Source organism: Silene latifolia, chromosome 2, assembly GCF_048544455.1.
Source record: "Silene latifolia isolate original U9 population chromosome 2, ASM4854445v1, whole genome shotgun sequence".
In the NCBI taxonomy this organism is placed as follows: Eukaryota; Viridiplantae; Streptophyta; class Magnoliopsida; order Caryophyllales; family Caryophyllaceae; genus Silene; species Silene latifolia.
The window spans coordinates 185,558,957-185,583,168 of NC_133527.1; the positions used below are offsets into that span (position 1 = coordinate 185,558,957).

The following is a 24,212-nucleotide window of genomic DNA, read 5'->3' on the forward strand; positions in this document are numbered from 1 at the left end:
CATTTTATAGACAAACGCTAATTCACTTTTTACATCATGTTTTAGTAAGACTGATATTCTGACAATGTAAAACGGTTTTAAACAAAACTTACGACTATTAATTTTCTACGGATTGTGCATATTGACACATTAAAGTAGGAAAAAGTAGGAACCCATCTACAATAGGTGGGTAACATTACAACCTTAAGATAATTGATTATGACTTTCTTACACATTAAAGTAGGAAAAAGTATAAAAAAGAGACGTTATATTTGTTTGCTTGTGCGACATCGCTAATACCAAACGTGATGGATCGCAATACCTTAACTTGATTCCATCAACCTCTCTTTACATTTAATTAGCATACCACTTTCCTTCACTAGCAATCCTTTATTTGGTCACTTTTTTCACTTTCAAATAATCGAAAAAGCCCATATTATAGTACTCCTATACATACATACGTTTATTTCTAGTTTACAACTTGAAAACTTGGACCAAGTGATCAAATTCTCATACATTACATAACACGGTATAAAACGAGTGAGAGCTCGAAAATGGCAGATTGGGGGCCGGTGTTTGTGGCAGTGGTGTTGTTCATAATACTTACTCCCGGGCTGCTTGTCACCATCCCTGGTCGGAATAGGGTGGTCGAGTTTAGCGGGTTTCATACTAGTGGAGCTGCCATTCTCGTTCATACTCTCATCTTTTTCGCTCTGATTTGCATCTTCTTGCTTGCCATCAATCTTCACGTCTATATTGGGTGACACCAAGAGCCAATGCTGCTGCTGCAATTATTTTAAGACCAAGAGTTCGAGTACAAGATTGAAGTTTTTCTATTGAATTTAGAGTATATTGTATTTGATATTTTACTTCTGGAAACAAAAGATTTGTCATTCATTGTTATGAGATTGTAGTTCAATTTTGATCATCCATTTTCAGTGTACCCAAAGTTCAGTGACGTTTTCCGTAATTTTTTCCTACCGCCCCCTTCTGTGTATAACTTGGTTGATGTTCATGCAAGGTGAGTTCGTACATTTTCACATATTGCTTTAAATTCCGCCTTGTATGAACACACCAAGTCACCAGCCATGTTGAAGTTAAGTGACATGAGTTGGATGATGCGAGTAAATAAGGATACGAGTATGAGAACAGTTGCGCAATTCTAAATTCGAAACAGAGGTTTTTTAACACATGCCTGAAGTCGTTTGGTTACATACGGGAACTTACAATGCCTAGGAAGTGTCATATCACATGAATTTAGAATTCATGTGAATTAGAAAATGTTGTTTGGTTACATGTAGGCATTGTAATTCATGTAGGCATTCCCACTTACCTAGGGGGATCTAGGTAAGCAACTTCCTCCATTATGGAGGAATTGGAATTCATGGGAAGTTCCAATTCATGTGAATTGGGGTAACCAAACAACCTACCCATTTTGCAATTCACATGAATTAAAGTTCCTGTGTAATTTAGTGGGCAACCAAACGACCCCTTAATCTGGTCATGGTTGAGTATGGATTCCGTAGTCTAATATCCTTGAGTGTCTTTTAAGATACGGCAATAACGAGGGAATGAGGGAGGGGACGAGAGACAGAGCAGGGGCTGATCACTTCTATCAGAACAAGGGTGTTGCGTAGCAGGGTCAGAGATTTGACTACCATCAACTGTCCGGGTGGGGTGAATGAGCAGAGGCTGGATTGGGAGGGAATGATGAGGAAAGGGTTCGGAGGAGAAGGGCACTCCTCCTACTGTGTCCCTGGCACCTCAAAGAGGAGAACAAGGTTAGTATAATGTCTTTTCCAAGAACAAGTCTAACTTTTATGGGTGTATTTGGTTATGTCTCAACAGTGACCAAGTTAGGTTCAAATTCTATCTAGGGCCGAAACATCAATCTTACCTATAATGCTAATCAAACTTAATTTTTCGGAAAAAAAAAAGTGTATTTTTTTTCTTAAAAAGCTCACCCGGCCAATGTCATGCTCGGCTTGTGCTTAGCTCCGTCCCTCTGTCTCAAGTATAAAATCGTAATTATTCTCAATCTCGACCAACTACCTTAATAGGTTAATGAGTCCGGTGATTAAGGGGGCCCATAGCAGATAAAGCTAAGAAGATTAAAGAATACTCGCATGACCAATCCATAAAGCAATAGTCAAATATAAAGGTCCTTCTAATGTACCAAAAGGCTCTTGAAAGAAACTTCTGGGTGACTACAATTGATATGGTTAGAGAAAGACATGACTAGACAAAGACGAGATGTTACGACTGCTTAATGCAATTGACTAATAAGCGTAAAGCTGGTCGTTCTATATCCATTCCTTTTGTCTGAATTGGAAACTTGCATCATACATGTTTCAATGCAGGGTTTTCAGGACACATTATTTGCTGTCAATCCTCAATGTGTGGATTACAGAAGAGTTTAATCAGTGCATGGGACCAAAATTCTACTAAGACGGCTAGGATGCGAAGTTTACCACAGTTCTCATATAAGTAACTTTCTATAAGGGTTTATCAGCAATGTTTCTCATCGACTCATATGCAAGTGCTTGTCAGACATGACAATTTTGTGAACACGAATACTGTCGTTTACCAAAAATGACAGCTTTGAGTCATGTGACTCGTGGGAAGAAGCCGTGTCCAAATAATGCTGGTAAACTCAAGTGTCAAAAATAACATAGCTAATTAGACAGCCCATGGAACATAAGAATTGAACATAAGAGAATTAAGGCGGAACATTCTCGTCATGATTTTCAGATAGTATTATTCATATATTCAAAATATTCATGCTCAAATTGGCAGTCATGGGTTACAATTGTACATGTTCGGATGGTCCTGCACAGATTACTGAATTAGACAAACAATAAAGTTGATCATCATCCGAGAATCCGACTCCATTTATAATTCTATGACCCTTTATTTGTTTCTATCAAAGTAAAGAACATATTACAGGATTCATGATTCACTTTGTGTATTAGAAATGAAAGAATATACCTTGCGATTTTTTTTACACGGAGTTCCATCACAGTAAGCGCCCACTGGGTCACAGCCACTAAGGTGTGGCATTAACAGTATCCCCTAAAAGTGTTTCTTGCAGCTACTAGTAGTCCACTGCCCTTACACCACCGACTCACGGAGCTTTAAATTTGTCGCTTCTAGTCTCCTTGCTTGTAAGCTGCACGATTTCAGTTCAATAAGCTCATGCTTATATTGGTTGGAAGATTTGTCATTACGGCCTTAGTTTTGCCTCCAGTCCAATCTCCTTGATAATACTTAAGATCTGCCATCACCTTCGCCCGACTCCACAGGTCAAACATGTAAACATAATGTTCCACAATAGGCACAATACCGCATTTGTCAATCATGTAACTGAAGTATCTCAAACCTTCATGTACCCGATTTGTACGAACACAAGCACCTAACACCCCAACAAATGTGATTGCATCAGGCATTACATTTTGTTTAATCATCTGCTCAAAAAGTGACAATGCCTCTTTCCCTCGGCCATGCACACACAAGCCAGAAATCATCGAATTCCACGTAGCTAAATTCCTCTCTTCCATCAAATTAAACGCTTTTTGCGCCTCTTCTAAGCTACCACACTTACTATACATATCAACAAGCGCCGTCCCTAGATAACCACCCAACTCAAACCCATTCTTTAACGCAAAATCATGCACCCAAGAACCCAATCTTAGACTCCCTAACTCTGTACAAGCTCTAAGCAAGCTAACCAGGGTAAACTCATTCGGCATCACTCCTTCCTCCTGCATCTCCGTAAACAACTCAAACGCCTCCTGCGGCCTCCCAATTGTAACATACCCATTAATCATTACACTCCAAGAAACCACATTTCTCTCCGGCATTCGATCAAACAATTCCCTAGCACAATCCACTTCCCCAGCCGCAACAAACCCAGAAACCATCGTTGTCCACGACACAACATTTCTCACAGACATTTCATCAAACACCTTACGTGCATACCTCAATTCCCCACATTTCAAATACATATCCATAACCGTATTCTTAACAAACGAATCCCTTCTATAAAACCCAGTTTTAATCGCATACCCATGAACCTCCATCCCCTTTTCGACAGCCGAAAAACCGGCACACGCCTTAAAAACAAAAGGAAACGTGAATTTATCAGGTGTAACACCACTACAAATCATAAGATTATACAAAATCACAGATTGGCGGGAAAACCCATTAATTGTATGAGCTCTAATAATCAAATTCCAAGCAAAAGTAGGGGGAGATTGCATTTGATTGAAGATGGAAGTTGCGTAATTGAGATTACCATAAGATGAATATAATCTAAGTAAATTTGTGCTAATAATTTGGTTTTGGGTGTAAGAAAAGTTGGGTGATTTGAGGAGTTTGGCATGGATTTGAGTAAGGTGTTTTGAGTTGGTACAGTTATGGAAAAGAGAGATTGGGTCAAGGTGTGGTAGAGATGGAGAAGAAACGTACGAAGCCATGGAAGCTTGGAAGGTCGAGGATTGATGGGAGGGAAAGGGTAAGTTGGTGTGGACTGTGGAAGAGTGGATCAGGTGGGTCCACTGCTTCCTGAGGGTCGAGGTTCACTCATCTCTTGGTTGAGTTTTGCTTGAGTAGGCATTTTGGGACGGGCCAGGGCGGGCGGCACGAATCCCGCGTGGACACGGTGAAGAAAATGAAGTGGCCCGGATTCGATACAAACGAGTAAGAGGTTGGCCGCTACGTCAAAATTCCAAAATTGTGCCAAGGCCGGCCACGAGGCAGGACGGGTCAAGCACAACGGTTTTAGGGGTAATTGATTAAAAAAAGATCTGAAGCACAACAGGTGGCACGAGTCCGGCATGAGCCCGACCCGACTTTGCCCGGGCCAAGGGTAGGCCACGGTTGGGGGTGGGGGGCGAAAGTAGGGAAAAAATTGAGGCTATGCACGACGGGCCGGGATCTAAGCCGGCGCGGCATGGCCCATTGCCTTCTCTAGTTTTGCTACGACTCCATTCGATATTTCGTTCTACCTTCTCCATTACTCAGAATCTTGTTTAAGACGGATATATTTACAACGGTTTAAGTAGTGTAGACGAGACACGAGTTGATTACACATTTGCACAAGGAATAATAAAAAGCTTGTCTCATTATATCCAAGTGGCTTGACCTGTTTCAATCTTAAAATGAATATTGTCGTCTTAGAAGAGACCCGAATTACCATCCCTAAGTCCCTAACTAGAGGTAGCAAAAAATGACACGATACGAACACACGACATGAAATTAACGGGTTTGGGTTGAGGCTTATTACCATCCCTAACTAGAGCTGGCAAAAAATGACTTATATATTGTAAGTGCGTCAATTAACACAACACGAAATTTAATTGGGTCGGATTTGGATGACCTCTCTGAACACGAACCCGACACGAATACCTTTTACTAAATTTCGATAATAAATACTTTGTGCAGAGCGTGACATAACATAGAGGCAAGAATCCCCTATCTGCTAAAAAAATAGGTAAACTCACAAATTTTCCCTTCAAAAAACATTTTTTTAAATAAGTAAACTATTGATAATTTAATCGTATTCACTAAATAAGTAAATTAATACTCCGTAATAATTATAATGTATTTCATTATATAATTATTTTTATTAAAATTAATTTTTCATTAAATTATATAATTTAGAAATTAATTAAATTATATAATTTTCACTAAACACTAAACTATAATATTTTAATTAAAGTATAAATAATACTCCTTCTGTCCCGCTCATTTGTTATCCTTTTCCACATTAGTATGTTTGAGTGAGTTGTTGTCTTTTTTATTTTAAGAATGAACTTGATGAACAATTTGACCAATCACCCTCAATTTCTTCCATTCATCATTTGGTAATTGGCCCTTTCCTCTTTCCTTGATTTTTGTTCCAAAACCAAAGGACAACAATTAACCGGGACGGAGGGAGTATAAGACTACAAACTTTTAAATCTTTTACTGATATTATTATTTGAAATGACTTGACTCATTCTATTCATACTATGTATAAACAAACTATAAATGGTTTTGATTACTTTCATAACAAGAATAATTGAGACAATTTATAAATTGGAATCATTAGCTTTGTGTTATAAAAAAAAACTTTTTAAAAAAAATACATTTGGGCACATTACTCAATTCACTTGGATAAATTTCCAGTTTTACTTTATTTTTTTGCTCGAAACAAAATAAATTAACGAGAAAAATAAACAAGTAATGAGATACCATTGTTATTTTACAGTTCAATTTTACTCACTTTTTCTTGAATAATTTTACATCAATTTTTTTTACTCATATCAAAATATAATGACATGAAATATGAAAAATCAATGAAGGGTTAATTTAACTTGATTAAATGATACAAAAATAAAAATTCTATAAATATTGTACATTTATCGCGCGAAATCTAAACTACTAATTATTTAAACGAATAAATAGTTGGGACTCGTATTATCTTTTTTTTTTTTTTTTTTTTTTTTGACAGAAGGTTGAATAACTTCCATTATTGAAAACAATACAAAGTAAGCTACTCGACTAGGTAGCACCAGACACTTGACGACTATATCTAGCACTACAGAGCCATACATCAATATAACATAACATTTAATAAAAAGGAAATATGCGACATTAAGATAGCCAAGATAAACGATGGTAGAATGGCAAAAGACGGCAGCTTGGTCACGATCGTTGATAACATCTTCAAAAACACAGAAGACCTCCAAATACCGTCGATACATACAAGCGCTGGAGTGACAATAGCAAGGTGTACTTACGCTCTTGCGAAAAGAACGTAGAAAGAAAAGATGAAAGGCAAGACGAAGTCCGCCCTCGGCGGAGATAAATCTCCTACACCTTAGAGATCGCACCCATTGATCGTAGGACAAACGGACCGAGACATCCAACATGCAAAGAGTAACACGAACCCCCAGAGACACAAGCACCACAATACCAACACCGTTGAAAGAGCTTGACTTATCATTAAAGAGACGACTACAACTCCTATAGAAGGAGGTTATTAGAAGAAAAAAACAGGACATAAAAATAAACAGATCCACCATTCAAAAGACGAGGACCACCGTCTCCGACCCCAACCAATACCACCATCGAACACCCAAAAACCACCTACCCAACACACCTCAAACCGACAACAGTGGACCCAGCAAAATGACCTCATTCCACCCAAAAAGCAGCAGGACTCGACAACCCATTCACGAAAGACACGGCACAACCGTCAAACCTCAAACCACTGAGACTCCAAATTCCAGACGAACCCCCCCAGGACCATCGGCAGGCATGCAAAGACAACCAACCAAAACCCAACCGACCGACACTAAACAAACGGAAAATGAACCGACCTGGTGGGGAAGGGGGCGAGGGGGAGGGGAAACATCAGATCGACCCAAATCCGTCACCATTAACAGAAAAAAGCGCCACCAAGATGAGCTATGCTCATCGACCGGACACAGACACAACAACAACTGACTAACCTCTAGAAACCGGACCAACCCAGAGGTGGGGAAAGGGGCGAGGGAGAGGGAAACACCCCTGGAACGCATGCGCCACTTCGATGACAGGACAGGAGAACGCGGAACGGAATAACCTCAGAACAACCACACGTCAGACCAGCCAACCCACCGGACGATCAGAACAGAAACGCGGTCCGAAGAAAGAAGGAGCGAAATCAGGCCCAAGGGGACCGCAACAGAGAGGAGGCATGATTGATCACCGGAGATGGGTCAAGGAAGGACCCCATCTCCGGTGATGGGTAGGGGAAGAAGGGAGGAGGTGAATGGTAAGGGGGAGGCGGCGGATCAGTAAAGGGGATTTAGGGTTTCTTTTTTTTTTAAGAGAGAGGTGGGAGGTTTATTTTAGAGAGAGACTACACTTATAATGGTCATTTGACATGGGACTCGTATTATCAAGTATACCTTTTTCCTAGATACCCATGAGCCTAAAGTGCTGCTATGATTAATGAATTCTGATTCCAATATGTGAATGGGATCTGGCGGTCTGGGTGTTATGAGTGGTGCAAGCACTCCAGGCCAAGGCAACAAAGGGAGACTACTGCATATAATTCATGATGAAATTCAGCATTAAAAAACAACTGCCATCAGTAGAACTGCATACAATTATACAAAACGGAAGTGTACCGGACCATGTTTCAGACAAGACCTACTAGACGTAGAGTCGCGAACTCCACACACTTGTTCGCCTCTGACCCGCTACTGCCTTAGATAATAATGTTGCTGATTTATGGGCATGTCAGTCCATAAAATGAAAATGTGCTGTCAAACATATAGTGTACCAAAGTTACAGTTTTGGAGACGAGACTACTGTGTCGGTAAAGGCCCAAGTAGGGATTTCAGGTACATTTCCACTTCAGTGACTTTTTCCTCAATAGAGAATAGACACGCATAACGTGTACACAATTTGCTCATTGTCAACCGTAGATGATCTTGACAAGTCGGGCTCGTCTTGAAGTTATGAGGCGATCCAAGTCTTTCTTTAGTTGTCCCATGACTCGATGTTCCTCCTGACTGCTGAAACAAGTTGTCCACCTAAAAACGACAAACAAGAGTTGAATCTCATAAGAAAGCCTGTCACAAAAATATACTCCCTCCGTCCCGGTCAATTGTTGTCCTTTCATTTTGGCACAAAGACCAAGGAAAGAGGAGAAGGCCAATAACTAAATGACAAGTGGAACAAATTGAATGAAAATGATCAAATTACTCATCAAGTTCATTCTTAAAATAGAAAGAACAACAAATGACTGAGACACCCCAAAATGGAAAAGGACAACAAATGACCGGGACAGAGGGAGTATCATAGAGCATGAGATAATAATTATGAGTACTTTGTTCAAGATTTCCATGGACTCTCGAAGGCCATGCATGAACTCGGTTTCTTCCTTGCTGTATGCATTCACCCTTATCCTTAAATTGATAACATCCGTCCCAACCTCCAGGGCAACCCTCCCAGCTTCCATGAAACGTATTTGCCCACGTATTTGCAAAATGGTATCCAAAGAGTCCACCGGTCTCTCTATCACGAACTTAGTCTGCATTGAACAATTGCAAATTTACAAGACTTGCAACATTTTTTATAGTTTTTCGTTTTGTAAATTTGTAATGCTACCCACATATTGTAGGTGGGTTACATTTTTTATCGTTAATACTTGCATGATGTGCTCAAAATTTTCAGATAACTTGCAAGAACCTAAGTATATGCCAGATTCAACATTCCCAACTATTTCACAAGTTGAAAATACGCATATAAAGACAATAGCATCAACAACATTATGTTAGTACCTTCAAGGCTCTTGCCTATAGCAACATAACGGGTCAAATACACGTAGCCTTGCCCCTAGGTTTTGGTTCAACACAAATAGGATGATTATAAATAATGAGCCATGACAAAACTGCATCAATAGTTTCGTTACCCAAACGCTACTTCACATTAAAAGAAGCACATACTTTATCGTGAGTCATTTGCGTTATTTCATCAGATTCCAAAGTCAAAGAATAGTAAGTAGTTGGCTCCACTGAAAGCAATAACCACTCGGCGGCTATTTAGGGTCCGTTTGGATTGAAGGAATTGGAGGGAAGGGGAGGGGAGGGAAAGGGAGGGATTTAATTTCTTTTGTTTGGATAAAAAATATGGGAGAAAGGAAATGGAAGGGGAGAGAAATGAGGACTTATTTTCCCTCCTATAGAACAAACTATAATCTTTCCAAGAGTGGCAAGATTTGGAAAGAAAACATTATTTGGACTCTAATTATACCACTAGCATCCTTCAATCCTCCATCCATTCTTCATCTCCCTCCTTCCTCCCCTTCCATTTCCCTTCATAATTTTTGTTATCCAAACACCCACATCCCATTTGCCCTCCCCTTCTCTCCCCTCCCTTCACCTCCCCTCACTCCCCCTCCCCTCCCCTTCCCTCCTAAAATTGTATCCAAACGGACCCTTAATCACTGTATGACTAGCACTAGTGGTTCTTAATATATTTCCAATCGTTCAGTTCGTTAATGAGAGCATTTTTAGAATTATTACTCTAGCTAAATCAGTGGTAGTCAATATATTTCTATCCTTTGTGTCTCCACTCTCCAAGTTTATGATGGAGATAAATACAGATTAGAGTACAAACACTAAAACAAGTCTTAAAAGTTGGCACGAAAGATGAAGAACCTTTATGTGCCCACCAACCCTGAGAAGCATTTCATCAACTGCGGTTTCAACTATCCCAATACGGTTCAACCTGAAAGAAATTATGAACAATTGGAAGATTTTCAGTTAACGAAATCTTTGTTCTAGCAAACGAAATAAGACCCCAACTTAAAATTACCGAAAGCACATGAGTACGGGATATCTATGTCATTTGCTATTTTTTATCCAAATTTCATATTCTCTCTACCATTCCCCTTCATTTTGCCTCCTTCCAATTTCATCTTATCTTCATTTTTCTTCAGTTTGAAGGAGGTCGGAGAGGGGAAAAGGTATAACTAAAAAAGTAAGAACTTTTAATTAAACATGAACGCCTGCATAAATGCAAAACAGAAATGGAGTACTTCAAACCTATGAGGTCAATACAGTCAAAGACTCCTCACTGCAAGCATCGTGATACAAGCCTTGTCACAAACATCAAGGTACAAACGGAATAGGAAAAAGAATACTGTACTTAGCAAGAGATGAAAGTTGGGTAAACTCAGATAGGGGAAGAGGAAACTAATGTTATGAACCTTTGAAAGGGGGATTACAGAAGATGATTGAATTGGTAGTAATATTCAAAGATGATGAAATCAATTACACTGGTTTCATAATTTCATCACCTAACTTAAAATGAGATTAGATGTAATAAGAAAAACAACGGCGCAACAAATATAAATGAAATTGTTACCAAAACCATTCCTATATTTTACCTGTCAATATTCCAAATCCAACTCGGTGGTGGCCATAATAAATCCGAGTAGTGAGGGTATGATTCAATAGCATGATCAGTATCATCCAAATGCCATACTCCGATATCAAGTTCACTATTTTTAAGTTTGGGGAAGTCCTTATAGTCATCATCATACCCACTATAAGTTCGGAAACTGTTCTTCACGAACAAGATGCAATTCTTCATATAAGTTCCGAATTCCTGAGCTGAAGCAGAGAATGAGAAATTAGGGCCAAACGAAAAACAACGATCACCAAGACTAGCTATCTCACGCCATTTCTTCCTCTCTTCATTGAGCTCATACACCTTAAATTTAGGCTTTTTATCAGATTTCCGGAACTCCTCTTTAGATCTAACAACCAAATACAACAACCCCAACGACTCCACCAAACGCTTTCGCCTCCCACCTCCGCCAACAATGGGAGCAACAAAAGAAGTCATCTCAGACGAATGATAGTTAATCTGATAAACCCTACCCCTACGATCAATACCCAAAACCCTACCCTTATATTCGACAATGTCGTCAAACCGAAAACCTTTACCATCATGCTTACTCTCGCATCTACTACTAATTTCCTCATTAATCCCCACATTCAACCTATACATCCCCAATGTCCCGTCCTCACGAAGCGTGATAGCAGCCGACGCATTCGGAAACATAACCACCTTATCAACACCACTTGTTAAACAAAACTGCGGTTTATTAAGCTTATAACTTTGCTGATTACCGTAATAACCAGAATCAGAAGAATAACTAAGATTATGAAATCGACCCAATTCACGAACATTAAAATCAATCGAATTAATGTTAGGAAAATTGATGGGGGTAGAATACGATGCACTTGAAAAAGGTTTTCGAATACTTAGCTTTCCGGTGGTAAATTCATCGACGAATAAAATACAAGTGTTGGACAATAACGGTGAGAATTCAATGTCTGATGATAATTGATGTGGACGATGCAAGACGTAGATTATAGTGACGGATAAGAAAGAGCAGGAAGAACCTGGGACAAGGGCAGATGGAGCGGAAAGGATGGAAAGAGGCAAGAAAGGTGAAAGAATGGAGGAATGGGGAAGAGGTGGGCATGAAGATCGCCATGAACGGCAGATGGAGCGGAAGGTGCGAATGGAGATGGGATCTGAGGTTAAGGTGTTGGCTATGGTGGACAGAAGCTCTTGCGGAAGGTCTGACCATGGCGGATTCCGGCAAACCATTTTTGTGCGTTTCTCACTCTCGTGTGGTTCGTTCAAATGGGATTTTTTTTTTTTTTTTGATTGTAGACTTGTAGGTGCTTGCACCCGAGTATACACAAGTGTAAAGCCAAATTGACACGTTGGCAAAAACTATGGCTGATAAATTGGTAAACAAAAAGTTTTTCTTAAAGAAAAAGGGAAAATGTACGCGGTGTCCTTGAAGTTGCGATTTTCGTCCGAAATACCCATTTTTTTCCGAAAAATTTTAAGAGGCTATAACTCGTGTCTACGTGTGCATAAAATGATAAAAAAAAAAAATCAAATCGATTATCTTTCTGAGAACTACGATTTGAAAAAAAAAATTATTGTATTTGGATCCCGTGGCCTAGTGTGACGATCCGCACACTTGAACCCTTAGATTTATTTATGCTTATGTAATTTCTTTTCCCTTGTACATTTGTAGTAAGTATTTTCTTAGTAGTTTTAGAATAGGTTTCCATAAATAGGTATATCGCTATTCGAACTAAACCTTGTAAATTCAATGTTTCATGCTACCAGGACCAAATAATCAAATTTGCCTCTTTGAGAGGTGCTAGTCAATGAAAAACCGCTTCTCATCCAAAAGCTTGTTGTTGCTTGTTGCTTGCTTTCAATAATCGTATTGCTTACTTTTATTGCTTTTGTGTCTTGGGACTTGATAATCGTGACTAGGATTCCCGACACACACCGACCCGAGACCCGAGTATCGTGCTAGTGGGCGATCCCTCACTAGTACGAAGATCCTTGTCGCTTGCATCTTGCCTTGAGACGGGCAGGGCGCGCGCCGGTCCGGCAAAAAAGTAGCCGACCGTGACATTTGGTATCGAGCCGGTCTTCGGACGGGCGTCGCAAGCCGCATTTGTTTATCGAGATCGAGAAAATGGGCGAAACAATCGAGGACCGAGTGGATGCCTTAGAGGACGCAATCGACGTCAAGCTTCCCAAACTCGAGGACATCGTGATGCGGATGGCCGCGAGCCTCGAGGAGTTGCAAAAGACGGTTTGTGACCTTGAGACGAAGGTAGACGGGATGGACATTCGCATCCAAGCGATCAGTGGTGCGATCCCCGACGATCGGGAGGAAGAGATCAATCATCTGCACCGAAAGGTCGAGATGTTAGAGAACACTTGTGCCACGCTCGTGAAAGCGGTGGGCAATGACGGGAAATCTATGGGGAGCCATAAGGTGAAGGCACCCCCACCTCGTGCCTACGATGGGGCGAGGGATTCGAAAGCGGTGGATAACTTTATCTTCGATATGGAGCAATACTTCCGAGTAAGTGGGCTCGACGCAGACGCGGAAGTTGTCACGGCAAACATGTATCTAGTCGACGATGTCAAGATGTGGTGGAGGGCTAGGTACAAGGAAATCGATGCGGGCACGATTACGGTGACATCGTGGGCCGACTTCAAGAGGATCTTGAAGGATCACTTCTACCCCGAGAACACGGAGTTTGTTGCTCGGAAGAAGTTGAAGGAAATCAAGCACACCAAATCAATCCGGGAATATGTGAGGGAATTCTCAGCCTGCATGCTCGAGATTAGCGAAATGTCCGAGACGGATAGGACATTCGAGTTCATTGACGGGTTGAAGAGGTGGGCACAACAAGAGGTCTTGAGGCAGAATCCCAAAACTCTGTCTTCGGCCATATCGGCTGCGGAGCGCCTACTCGACTTTCACGGAGAGCGAGAGGCACCAAGAGTTGTGGCACCAACGGGGAATGCTGGTACGTCACAAAGTGGGTATAATGGACAAAGGCCACAAAACAGCGCCATTTCAGTTGGGAATAGTCGGTTCCGCTCGCAAGGAAGTCAAGCCCAATCGGTGAGCACTACAAACTCGCCCTCAAGCTCGTCTTCGAAGGCGGGAAACTCTACTGCTTCCACAACGAAGAGACCGTTCGCGTGTTTTGTGTGCAAGGGTCCTCACAAGATGGCCGATTGTCCGAACCAAGCGGAGTTCAATGCCATGTTCAAGCAGATGCCGAAAGGGGCTCAAGAACGTCTTGATGGGGCGTTGGCCGACTATCACCAAGAGTGTAACGAAGACTCGAGTGATGGTGAAGACCAACCACGGATGGGCTCACTTCAAAGGATCAGCGCGATGGGGAAGTACGAAGATTCCTCCGCCAAGAAATCCAACGGGCTCATGTACGTGGACTTGATAGTAAATGGGAAACAAGCATGAGCCTTGATCGACTCGGGCGCCTCCCATAACTTTGTTACGAAAGAGGAAGCGGATCGGTTGGGGCTAGTTCTGCGGGATGCTAATAGCTGCCTGAAGCCGGTCAATGGGAAAATGAGACGCGTCCAAGGAGTGGCTAGGAAGGTCGCGGTCCAAGTGGGTGAGTGGGCAGGGGAGCTCGACTTCACCACCGTTCCGCTGGATGACTTCAAATTAGTACTCGGGATGCAGTTCTTTCAGAAAGCATTGGTAGTATTGAAACCAAGTGATGGATCGATGCTACTAATGGGGTCTATCGTAGTGAATACGGTAGATGGCGACGAAGACAAGGGGCAGCATCGAATTTCGACTATGAGGGTGATACCATTGCCGAAACAAGGGATGCGACCTTGGAGAATGCCTAAAGGTTCGGTGGAGCCGAGGGCGAACAAGACCCAGGCTAAATACGATGCTAAGTGGCCTGGGGGACGAAAGAAGAGTCTACCCCCTCATCGAGGAGTAGACGATGAGGGCAGAGATGCCCAAAGAAGTAGGCCTCGTACCATCAGGGGGCCGCGTCGATGTGCTGAATCGACGTCCTGGTTTGCGGGTCAGTCGACCCAAGAGAGAAGGCCTCGTACCATCAGGGGGCCGCGCCGAAATGCTGATTCGGCGTCCTGGAGGACTCACATTCCCTTGAATGCAGGTGTTGAAGTGACGAGAGACAAGATGAAGGTCCGTTGGAGCCAGTACTTGGAGAAAGCCCGAAAGAGTTCTTTTCAAGCAGCGGCAAAGTGGACTTTCCCGAGAGACAAGGAGCATGTGGTGGACTTGGAGAACATGATGTTCGGCAGCTTCTATGTCAAGGAACTCCAGCCTATCCTTGAAGGGACGAAGATGCCAGTCATTGTTTGGGATGAAGCGCAGATTCAAGCCGAGTTGTACAAGTCAACCCCCAACACCGCATGGAGAGTCAGAGCTCACCGAGGATGTCTCACGGAAGCACCATTCAAGATTTTTGTGTTGCCGAGGGCGGCAACAGATTAGGTGGGGGAGAGTGTGACGATCCGCACACTTGAACCCTTAGATTTATTTATGCTTATGTAATTTCTTTTCCCTTGTACATTTGTAGTAAATATTTTCTTAGTAGTTTTAGAATAGGTTTCCATAAATAGGTATATCGCTATTCTGAACTAAACTTGTAAATTCAATGTTTCCTGCTACCAGGACCAAATAATCAAATTTGCCTCTTTGAGAGGTGCTAGTCAATGAAAAACCGCTTCTCATCCAAAAGCTTGTTGTTGCTTGTTGCTTGCTTTCAATAATCGTATTGCTTACTTTTATTGCTTTCGTGTGCCGGACTTGATAATCGTGACTAGGATTCCCGACACACACCGACCCGAGACCCGAGTATCGTGCTAGTGGGCGATCCCTCACTAGTACGAAGATCCTTGTCGCTTGCATCTTGCCTTGAGACGGGCAAGGGTGCGCGCCACGGTCCGGCAAAAGTAGCGGACCGTGACACCTAGGTTGCACGGACACTCCTCCTAATCAGCGTTCCCGTGTCAGACACAACACTCGTCGGACACACGTCAAAACGTGTCGGACACTTGTAAAGCCGTGTCTAACTTTCATCTTTTATTTGGGCACGTGTCCATGGTATTTTGAGCCGTGTCCATGGTATTTGGACACACCTCCAAACGGAATCAAGTTGAATTTAAGGTAAATGACGAGAATTGTTATATGGTTGAATTTGGTGGGGAAATAAGCTGAATTGGAGACAAATGATGTTCTTTAGACTAGTAATGAAATGTCGAAATAGATTGATTATAAGTTGGTTTTTGGTTTTGTAAATGAGAATGAGTTATAATTAACGTAAGTTTTACTTTCACTTATTTAAATTTAATATTCAATACTTTTTCAAAAATAAAATCACACATATATAACTATAAAATATATATTTTATTAAATTTAAATGATGTGTCCCATGTCCTAAATTTCATGGGATGCCGTGTCACGTGTCCGTGTCGTGTCAGTGTCCGTGTCCGTGTCCGTTTTGGTGCAACCTAGCCCGTGGCTAGAAGTTTTTGTACGTCAAAGTTTTTTTTACCGAACAAACTTTGAGTGACCATATCTCTTGCTCACGAATTCCAAAGTCGACAATTTTTTTTCAAGTCGTAGTTCTTGAAAAGATAATCAATTTGAAAAAAAAATCGTCACTTTCTGAGCTCGTAAACACGAATTATAGCCTCTTAAAGTTATCTGGATCAAAAAATTGGGTATTTCGGGCAAAACATCAAAGTTCAAGGGCACCGCGTTCATTTTCCGTAAAAAAATGGTAAAAAAAACCTAGTTACTCTTTTATAGACAATACTAGATTTTTTGCAATTCATGGACTATACAACCAGTTGTATATGTTGTACGGTGTAGAATCTGAGTTTTGTGTCAAAGTATCCGAGCTTTATATTAAAGAATATGAGCTTTATTAGAAAGTATTGAGTTCATTCATTTACACATTAAAAACATGAAATTTAAATTAGCTCAGAAAGAATACACATAAGCTCGGATTCTTATACTTGGTTGTACCATGCTTATGGTACAACTGGATGTATAATCCTATTTGTGGATTTTTTGCATTTTTTTTCCATGGTTTGCATGGAGAGAAAAAAAACTCCCTCTAATTCTCTTCCACACAAAATTAATCAAATCCGTCAATTAAATAAATATGGATGCTAATTCTCATATCGATCAACGATCGTCCAAAGTATATGATGTTCATTGTTTACGTTACTGCTTGTTTCTATTTTTATTTTATTTTTGTTTTTTGTTATTTCTGTAATTTTAACTTCTTTTTTTTGTATTTCAGGACTCGAACACGGAAGATTTTGAGGAGGTCATCAAAACCGGCCGGTGGCGCATGGGGGCGGCGGTGAGGTTGGTGACTGACGGGTGGTGGTAATTGGATGGTGGTAGTTAGCGTGAGATAATTGAATTGGAATGAAAGAGTACATAAAATCATTAAAATAAAAGCGGTAGTCATTTAAGTCCATGGAAAAAGTAAAACTCTTTCATGAATGAGCACCATCCAAAGTAGTTGCTCTTTCATGGACAAACATTACTTTTCCATAGATTTTTGAGTTATATTAAAAATAGGGGAATGATAAATACAACTCAGTGGGTTGTATTTAGGCATTTAATACCCTTCTAAATTTGGTATTAATTTAGAAATTATGGAATAAATTACACATGAATCAATGCAATTAATGTATGTATTACTCCCTCCACTTTTTAATATATGACGTTTTGCTTTTTTCGAGGCGAGTCTTTGACTTTAATATTTACAAAAAAATATTTGGTAAAAAATTACAAAAATTATACCATTAAATTATTTATGAAAAACTCTTTCATATGAGTATACGTATCACTATATATAAACATATACTCCCTCCATTCAATTCCACTTTGCATGTTTCTCTTTTGCACACTATTCATAAGCGGACATTCAACTTCAATTTTCTCTCGATACATAAGTTAAAATATATTCATGTGGGATCTTATTTGATTCGTCTTTAAGAGTAAATTAAAAATATCTAACTTTTATAATTTTTGAAAAAACGTAGCTAAAGATATTTACCGAGTAAAAGTCGCGTTGGCAAACGTGATAAAGCAAACATGTAAAGTGGAGTTGAATGGAGAGAGTAATTTGAGAGATATTGAAGAAAGAAGTATGTGTCTCAAAATGTGAGAAAGTCATATATAGAAAAACAGAGGGAGTAATATTTATTTCCTTTTTTAGTTCCTTATATACAATCCACTAGATTGTATTAGCATCACCCATTATTTATTACTATTAGCCTTGTAAAACTAATGATTACATGATTTTGAGATATGTTGACTTGAGATGATTTGCCAACAAATGAAAGTTGAAGCATTTTATTTTAGTCACTTTTAGTGGTTAACGACAATTAGTGGACTTAATTAGGGACCCCCTTAATTAGGCTGACGAGAGAAATCCGGGGTTTGATTGAGTTTTCATTACTTGGCTATGATTATTAAGTTGATGTCACGAAAGTGAACTAATGAATTGATCGAGACTTTAATTGGTTGTTTGAAAGAATGCAAAGTTAAGATTCTAATCGACAATCATCACCTAACTTGACTGGCTAGTTAAATGTTATGTTTCCGTTTTCCTAGATCGAAACTTGACTAAATTATACCATGACTACCCCTAACTCCCTTGGTTAATTATTTTACTAAATCTTTTCTAGTTACTTATTTTTTGTTTTGTTATTATTTTTTCTCATTTTCGTTAGTTTAACTACTTTTAGAATATTCAACAATAATGTAGCTAACTAAAACTAAGACCTTCGACTTAAAGCCTAACACGCCATCTCTGTAAATTTGTTGTATTAGATTGAGCCGATCATGAATAATGTCATGAGAGAACATTAACTTTGCGAAACAAAGAGACGTATCGATGCTCGTATGTAGGACATAACATTTCCATGAGTACTTAAATCAATTGATTAGAGATTGTTCTCGCATGTATACACCGGAAAAATTGTAGGGAGTAAGACAAAAACAATATAACATAGAGCCAAGAATCCTTATTCAAGCAAAACAAGGTCGTGAACTGAAAACACAAGACACACACAATGACATCAAAGGAAACAGAAAAGTCTTAACAAAAGGATCTGGATTGATGACTGTTCTAATAAAAGACAGAGACTAATAATCAAGGCATTAATCTCCACAGAAGAACTCAGCATTCCTAAACAACACAGGCTACGTGCCGGTTTTCATTTTGTTTCCAAGGAAAATAGTAGTCAGCACATCTTTGGTCTCCATAAAAGCTCTCAACAGTGCCAATCCCTGCATAATAAGCATCAAAACACGATTCACAAGTTATATACTATGAGACCATTATATGGTGCGACCACATAAAAAGCGACTATTTTATTTTATATGTTGAGTTAAATTATTAGGATATTAGGCCCATTAGGGCCGGCTACCATTAGGGTTTACCGTAACAATACATGTATTTATAATACCGAAATCCAAACCCTAATACGGTAAACCCTAATGATAGCCGGCCCTAATGGGCGTAAAAACATAGGGAGTACCTCTTTGTGGCCAAATTGGACGTCATCCTCGACTAAATAATCAAAATCAGTGACAAGGGATTTGATGAGAGTGAGAGACATAGGCTTGACCTCCAAATTATCCGTCACAATATAAGGTATTGCCTCCTTCACAAATCCCGGATGTACATTACTTGATGATGGTGCCACATAGGTGAACGTAACCTGAGACATTGGCTTTTTACAAGGACCAGAAGTAGGATAGCAGTAAACATTGCAAGAGCAAGTTTGGCCACTCCGATCAGTTACATAGTTATGATCCGGACACTTGAAATGGGTTAAAGTGGCGGGGTTGTGATGAACTATTGATAAGAGTGGAAGACTGATAGGATGTTTTGGAAGGAGAACTGTGTCGCAATTTGCATTCGGCAGAAAGTACTCCGTCTGCAAGGATTCGACACTCTTGTAGAGAGATTGTAGACTGCCTTTTGCTTCTTCATTTTTCAACAGTTTAACAACCGTTGAAATTGGCAAAGATAGAATGTGGAACAAGAAATCCACGAAATCCTTTTTGGCTTCTGCAAATATAACCTTTTTGGCCTTCGGATTCACTAGTATCTTCAAACTAAACTTCACTTCATTCGCAGTCGTTGATTTTGCTTCTGCACTCATTTTTTAAATATAGATGTCCCTTCACTAGTATAATACGTACGAGTATGATATGTAACGCTAGCATCAACGAATGTTTATATATATAGACTAGGCAGTATCCCGCGCTTCGCCCGGTCTGTTTTAAAATTTAATTATCTATATCTATATCTATATCTATATCTATATCAATACTATATATTAATTCCAGAAACCAAGAGACTTCAATGTAATTAAATAAATCTATACAAATTAATTATACTATATAGTTTTTAATCATAGCACTGTGTGATGGACCTGGACAAGGGACTTCAATGTAAATATTATATAGTTTTGGTTCATCAATACTATATATTAATTCCAGAAACCAGGGGACTTCAATGTAATTAAATAAATCTATACAAATTAATTATATTATATAGTTTTTAATCATAGCACTGTGTGATGGATCTGAACAAGACACTTCAATATAAATATTATATAGTTTTGGTTCAAATATAAATTTAGAGAATACCAGAATATGGTAGGTTTCCTTAAAATAAACAGGCCCCACTTATGGTATTAATTAGTATAAAGATGTTAGTTATTTAACATACACAAATATAATATAAATATGTTATATTTTGGAAACAATTAAATGGTAAATAAATCAATCTAGATTTCCAAAAAATATAATATTTCATAATTCATTAAATTTATAATTTAATTAGTAAAAAATAATGATTGCTCTTTAATAATATTATAATTTAATATTTCAGATTTATTTAAATATATAAATCTAATAATATTATATTTGTTGAATCGATTGGTAAGCTAATCGACGCATTGTGAGTAGTAAAATCAACAATAATAGCAGCGGAAGTAGTGAAAGCTATACTAGCAATAAGGGGAGTAGTGAAATTAACAATAATAAATGGGGGAGTAGTAAAAAAAAAAAAAAAAATGACGGCGGAAAAAGTGAAAGTAATAGCAGTCACAACACATGTAATGAAAGTAACGTAGGAACAACGGAGAGAGTATGAAAAATCAACTAACAATTCGATTTTAAGAAAATATTAATTTTATTTAAATATATGAGTTTGACAAAACTAACGGGTTAACCGTAAAAATAGCAGGAGTAGTTAAACAAACAACAATAACCGAAGAAATAGTATTAATAAGGGATGTAGTGAAAGTAATAATATTAACAGCGGGAGTGGTGAACGTATCTCATAATTTGTTGATGATTTTTACATTTCATCATAATTTCAAGATATAAATTGTAAATGTATGTGTTAACCAAATTTAGCGTATCATATTTCATAGAAATAAAATTTAAATGGTAAATAAAGGTAGCCCGCGCGTAGCCGGGCACCAAACCTAGTAAAACTATAATAGAAGAACCACTACCCACTAAACTTGACACATGTCGCGATCTCCTAAAAAATTTTCCCGCCTAAGTAAAAATATATTCATTGAATATTTCTTATGATAATTGCCAAAAATATGACAACATAATCTATTAACACCTATGAGTTTAATTATAGGCTATATTATAATTACTAAAAATAATCTATTAACATTATTACATAATAATAACCATTTGATTTACCTTAAAAAAAAGTTGCATTATTAAAAGGTGCACTTAAATTTTCTTTTATAATCAATTTTTTTTGGGTTATTATTTTACTTCGAATCATAAGTCATTGATTAATTTTACCATTACTTAGATGCTCCTTAGAAAACCATTTTTATACAACAAACATGTTTTATGAGAGACTAAAACTATCGATAGTATGATTTTATCAAAATTTATAACGTAAAATCGTTTTATATAAGATATATTAGTTATTTTTATATTTGAAAATTGCAAACCTTTTGTAAACGAGTTTCCAATTTCACAAATTCTTAGTTAAAACCGTTTTAAGTTATGACAACACTCATAACCAATTTATATAAGACATAAATAAAATGCAGGTTGTGAAAGGTCTTAATTTATAACGGTCTTAAGTAAAACCTACTATGTTAATGTATTTATGTTAGCTAATAAAACTCATTAAAAGTTCCTCATATATGACATGCAATTAATATTGACCACACAAATTGTTTTACTCCGTATAATATAAGTCAATAGCAATACGTCAAAAGGTATAACTCACATGTTTTTTTTAACTTTTACAATAAAAATAAGTGTGTCTTATGATAAAACGGACGTACAACTAGATACTATAAATTCTACTATTTCATAATCTATTATTTACGTGTATATTATTATATAAGAGTACCATACTTACACTTTGTATGGAATTTTTTTTATGAAGGTATATACAATTAGCCAATTATTTATGGTTTTTTTCAACATCATAACTATGTTCTACTAAGGGTGTTGAGTAAGAAGATTTTAGTGTAAAATCGTGTGCTAAAAATTTATGTACCCACACCAAAAACATTGATAATAACGAGTTTTAGTATGTAGGTAAAGTTCTATTAGGCAAACGGTGGATGTAAAAAACTTTATAATAACGAATAAGGTTAACAAAATATGCTTAACAAGGTTTACTATCAAATTAAATTAGTAGAATTAGGAATTTTTTTTTTTAATAATTAGCTGATTATATGAAAAATTTATTATCTTCATATTTTTAAAATTATAAAAAAAAATTCCTTTCATATGGTTCATTTCTACCATGTTTTTAATAACTTAACTTCATATGATCCATATCGTACTATGCCTTTAAAAATTACACGAAGATTGTTTCGTAGTGTTAAAAACATAAGGAAAAATTAATCCGTAAAGATCGGGTGTTTACCTCTTAAGCAATACAATACGTATTTTACACGTGTACCTTTTAATTATAATTATCTGGATCATGTTGTGATTATTAGTAAGGAATAGAGATGTTAGTTGAGCGAGTACAATGGATGCCGCACGTTACGACGGGTATGGGTAAAGCATTCGTTGAGGGCTACGGGTACAAATATTCCACTTGTGATGGGTGGCGTGACGGGGCTATACCCGCCTACACCCCAAATATATTTGAAGTTTTCATGATTTAAGAATTTATTATATTTTTTAATTAATGAATTTTAAAACTTATGGGACGAGTGTAATTCGCTTACAATCAAAGTTATCATCGAAATGAAATAAGATATAAACACATTGGTTTATGAATGCTTGGGTGAAGATATGAGACACGGGTATAAAAAAGTCTTCACCGATTATTATATCAATTATATATCAATTTGGTTTAAATGTTCGGAGTATTATAAATGTTGAATCTCAATTCAATATTGTACTTTAACTTAAATGTGTAAAAATTTGTACATTCATACTATAATATTGAATGATATTATAATTATAAATTTTAAATAACTATTTATATATTTCCCATTTTTTATACATATCCGTGCAATTTTGCACGGGTTCTAAGCTAGTTACTCGTATAATTGAAGATAAATAACATAATTTATATATGATCTTTATTTTTACTTATAAATAAAAATAAATAATTTTTTCTCAAATTTAATTTTTTTAGGTTTATTTTCAATAATTTAAAACAAAATACATACTATTTTAATTAAAACTAATAAGATTATTTTGTGACTGATCAAATATCATATTAATTAAAATAAATTTATTCGAATAATGTAACAATCAACATTAAGTTCTCAAATTATATCATTTCACAATATGTTAGGTTCCAAATCAATTAATATTTATTCAAAATGATGTGAATATAACTTTATGTCATTTTTAATTTTTTATGTATAACGTGTGATATTTATGTATCAAACATATAGAATTCAAACTCAATTTATTCAAATATTTTGATTGTGTTTTACATTTGTTATGTGTCAAACATATCTATAAATATTGCATCTTTTGTATTTTTAAACAACTATATATAAATTATGTTTGAGAGTTTAGATGTAAATAAAATAGGTTAAACTTTCTCAAATAATATTTTTTGAGGCTTAAATTCAAATTATTTAAAATATAACATATAAAATATTTAACTAAAAGTAATAATTAGCTAGTCATAATCAATATTTATACTTGACGTATACGTATTTTAATTGAAAATATTAAAGAAAAATGTAACGTTTTTTTCGTACTTTTTCATGTCTTTTATAATACTATAATATTTAGGAAAAATGGCAAAATACTACCTATTATATTC

At 37.6% G+C, this 24,212-nt stretch overlaps 4 protein-coding genes across 5 annotated transcripts; 1 reads left to right on the forward strand and 3 right to left on the reverse strand.

Annotated features, from left to right (window-relative positions):
• Window positions 1–298: 298 nt before the first annotated feature.
• LOC141643747 (uncharacterized) lies at window positions 299–909 on the forward strand. The gene has a single exon (XM_074453042.1). The coding sequence runs from the start codon at window positions 534–536 to the stop codon at window positions 741–743; it is 210 nt and encodes a 69-aa protein (XP_074309143.1). The 5' UTR covers window positions 299–533; the 3' UTR covers window positions 744–909.
• A 1,802-nt stretch (window positions 910–2,711) lies between these two features.
• On the reverse strand, window positions 2,712–4,621 carry LOC141643743 (pentatricopeptide repeat-containing protein At3g26630, chloroplastic). The gene has a single exon (XM_074453037.1). The coding sequence runs from the start codon at window positions 4,452–4,454 to the stop codon at window positions 3,159–3,161; it is 1,296 nt and encodes a 431-aa protein (XP_074309138.1). The 5' UTR covers window positions 4,455–4,621; the 3' UTR covers window positions 2,712–3,158.
• A 3,435-nt stretch (window positions 4,622–8,056) lies between these two features.
• Window positions 8,057–12,212, reverse strand: LOC141643742 (F-box protein SKIP23-like). 2 transcript variants are annotated; one of them, XM_074453036.1, is made up of 5 exons: window positions 11,931–12,212; window positions 10,907–11,132; window positions 10,176–10,245; window positions 8,843–9,046; window positions 8,057–8,546 (listed from the first exon to the last, which is right to left on the reverse strand). In XM_074453036.1, exons 1-5 carry the CDS (start codon window positions 12,139–12,141, stop codon window positions 8,319–8,321), a joined length of 939 nt encoding a protein of 312 aa, XP_074309137.1. In that variant the 5' UTR covers window positions 12,142–12,212; the 3' UTR covers window positions 8,057–8,318. The 2 variants fall into 2 exon arrangements, with proteins under 2 accessions (XP_074309137.1, XP_074309136.1); XM_074453035.1 differs by having other exon boundaries at window positions 10,907–12,212.
• A 6,663-nt stretch (window positions 12,213–18,875) lies between these two features.
• Window positions 18,876–20,127, reverse strand: LOC141631631 (uncharacterized). The gene is made up of 2 exons (XM_074444274.1): window positions 19,447–20,127; window positions 18,876–19,195 (listed from the first exon to the last, which is right to left on the reverse strand). The coding sequence occupies exons 1-2, from the start codon at window positions 20,074–20,076 to the stop codon at window positions 19,109–19,111; spliced, it is 717 nt and encodes a 238-aa protein (XP_074300375.1). The 5' UTR covers window positions 20,077–20,127; the 3' UTR covers window positions 18,876–19,108.
• Window positions 20,128–24,212: the final 4,085 nt, after the last annotated feature.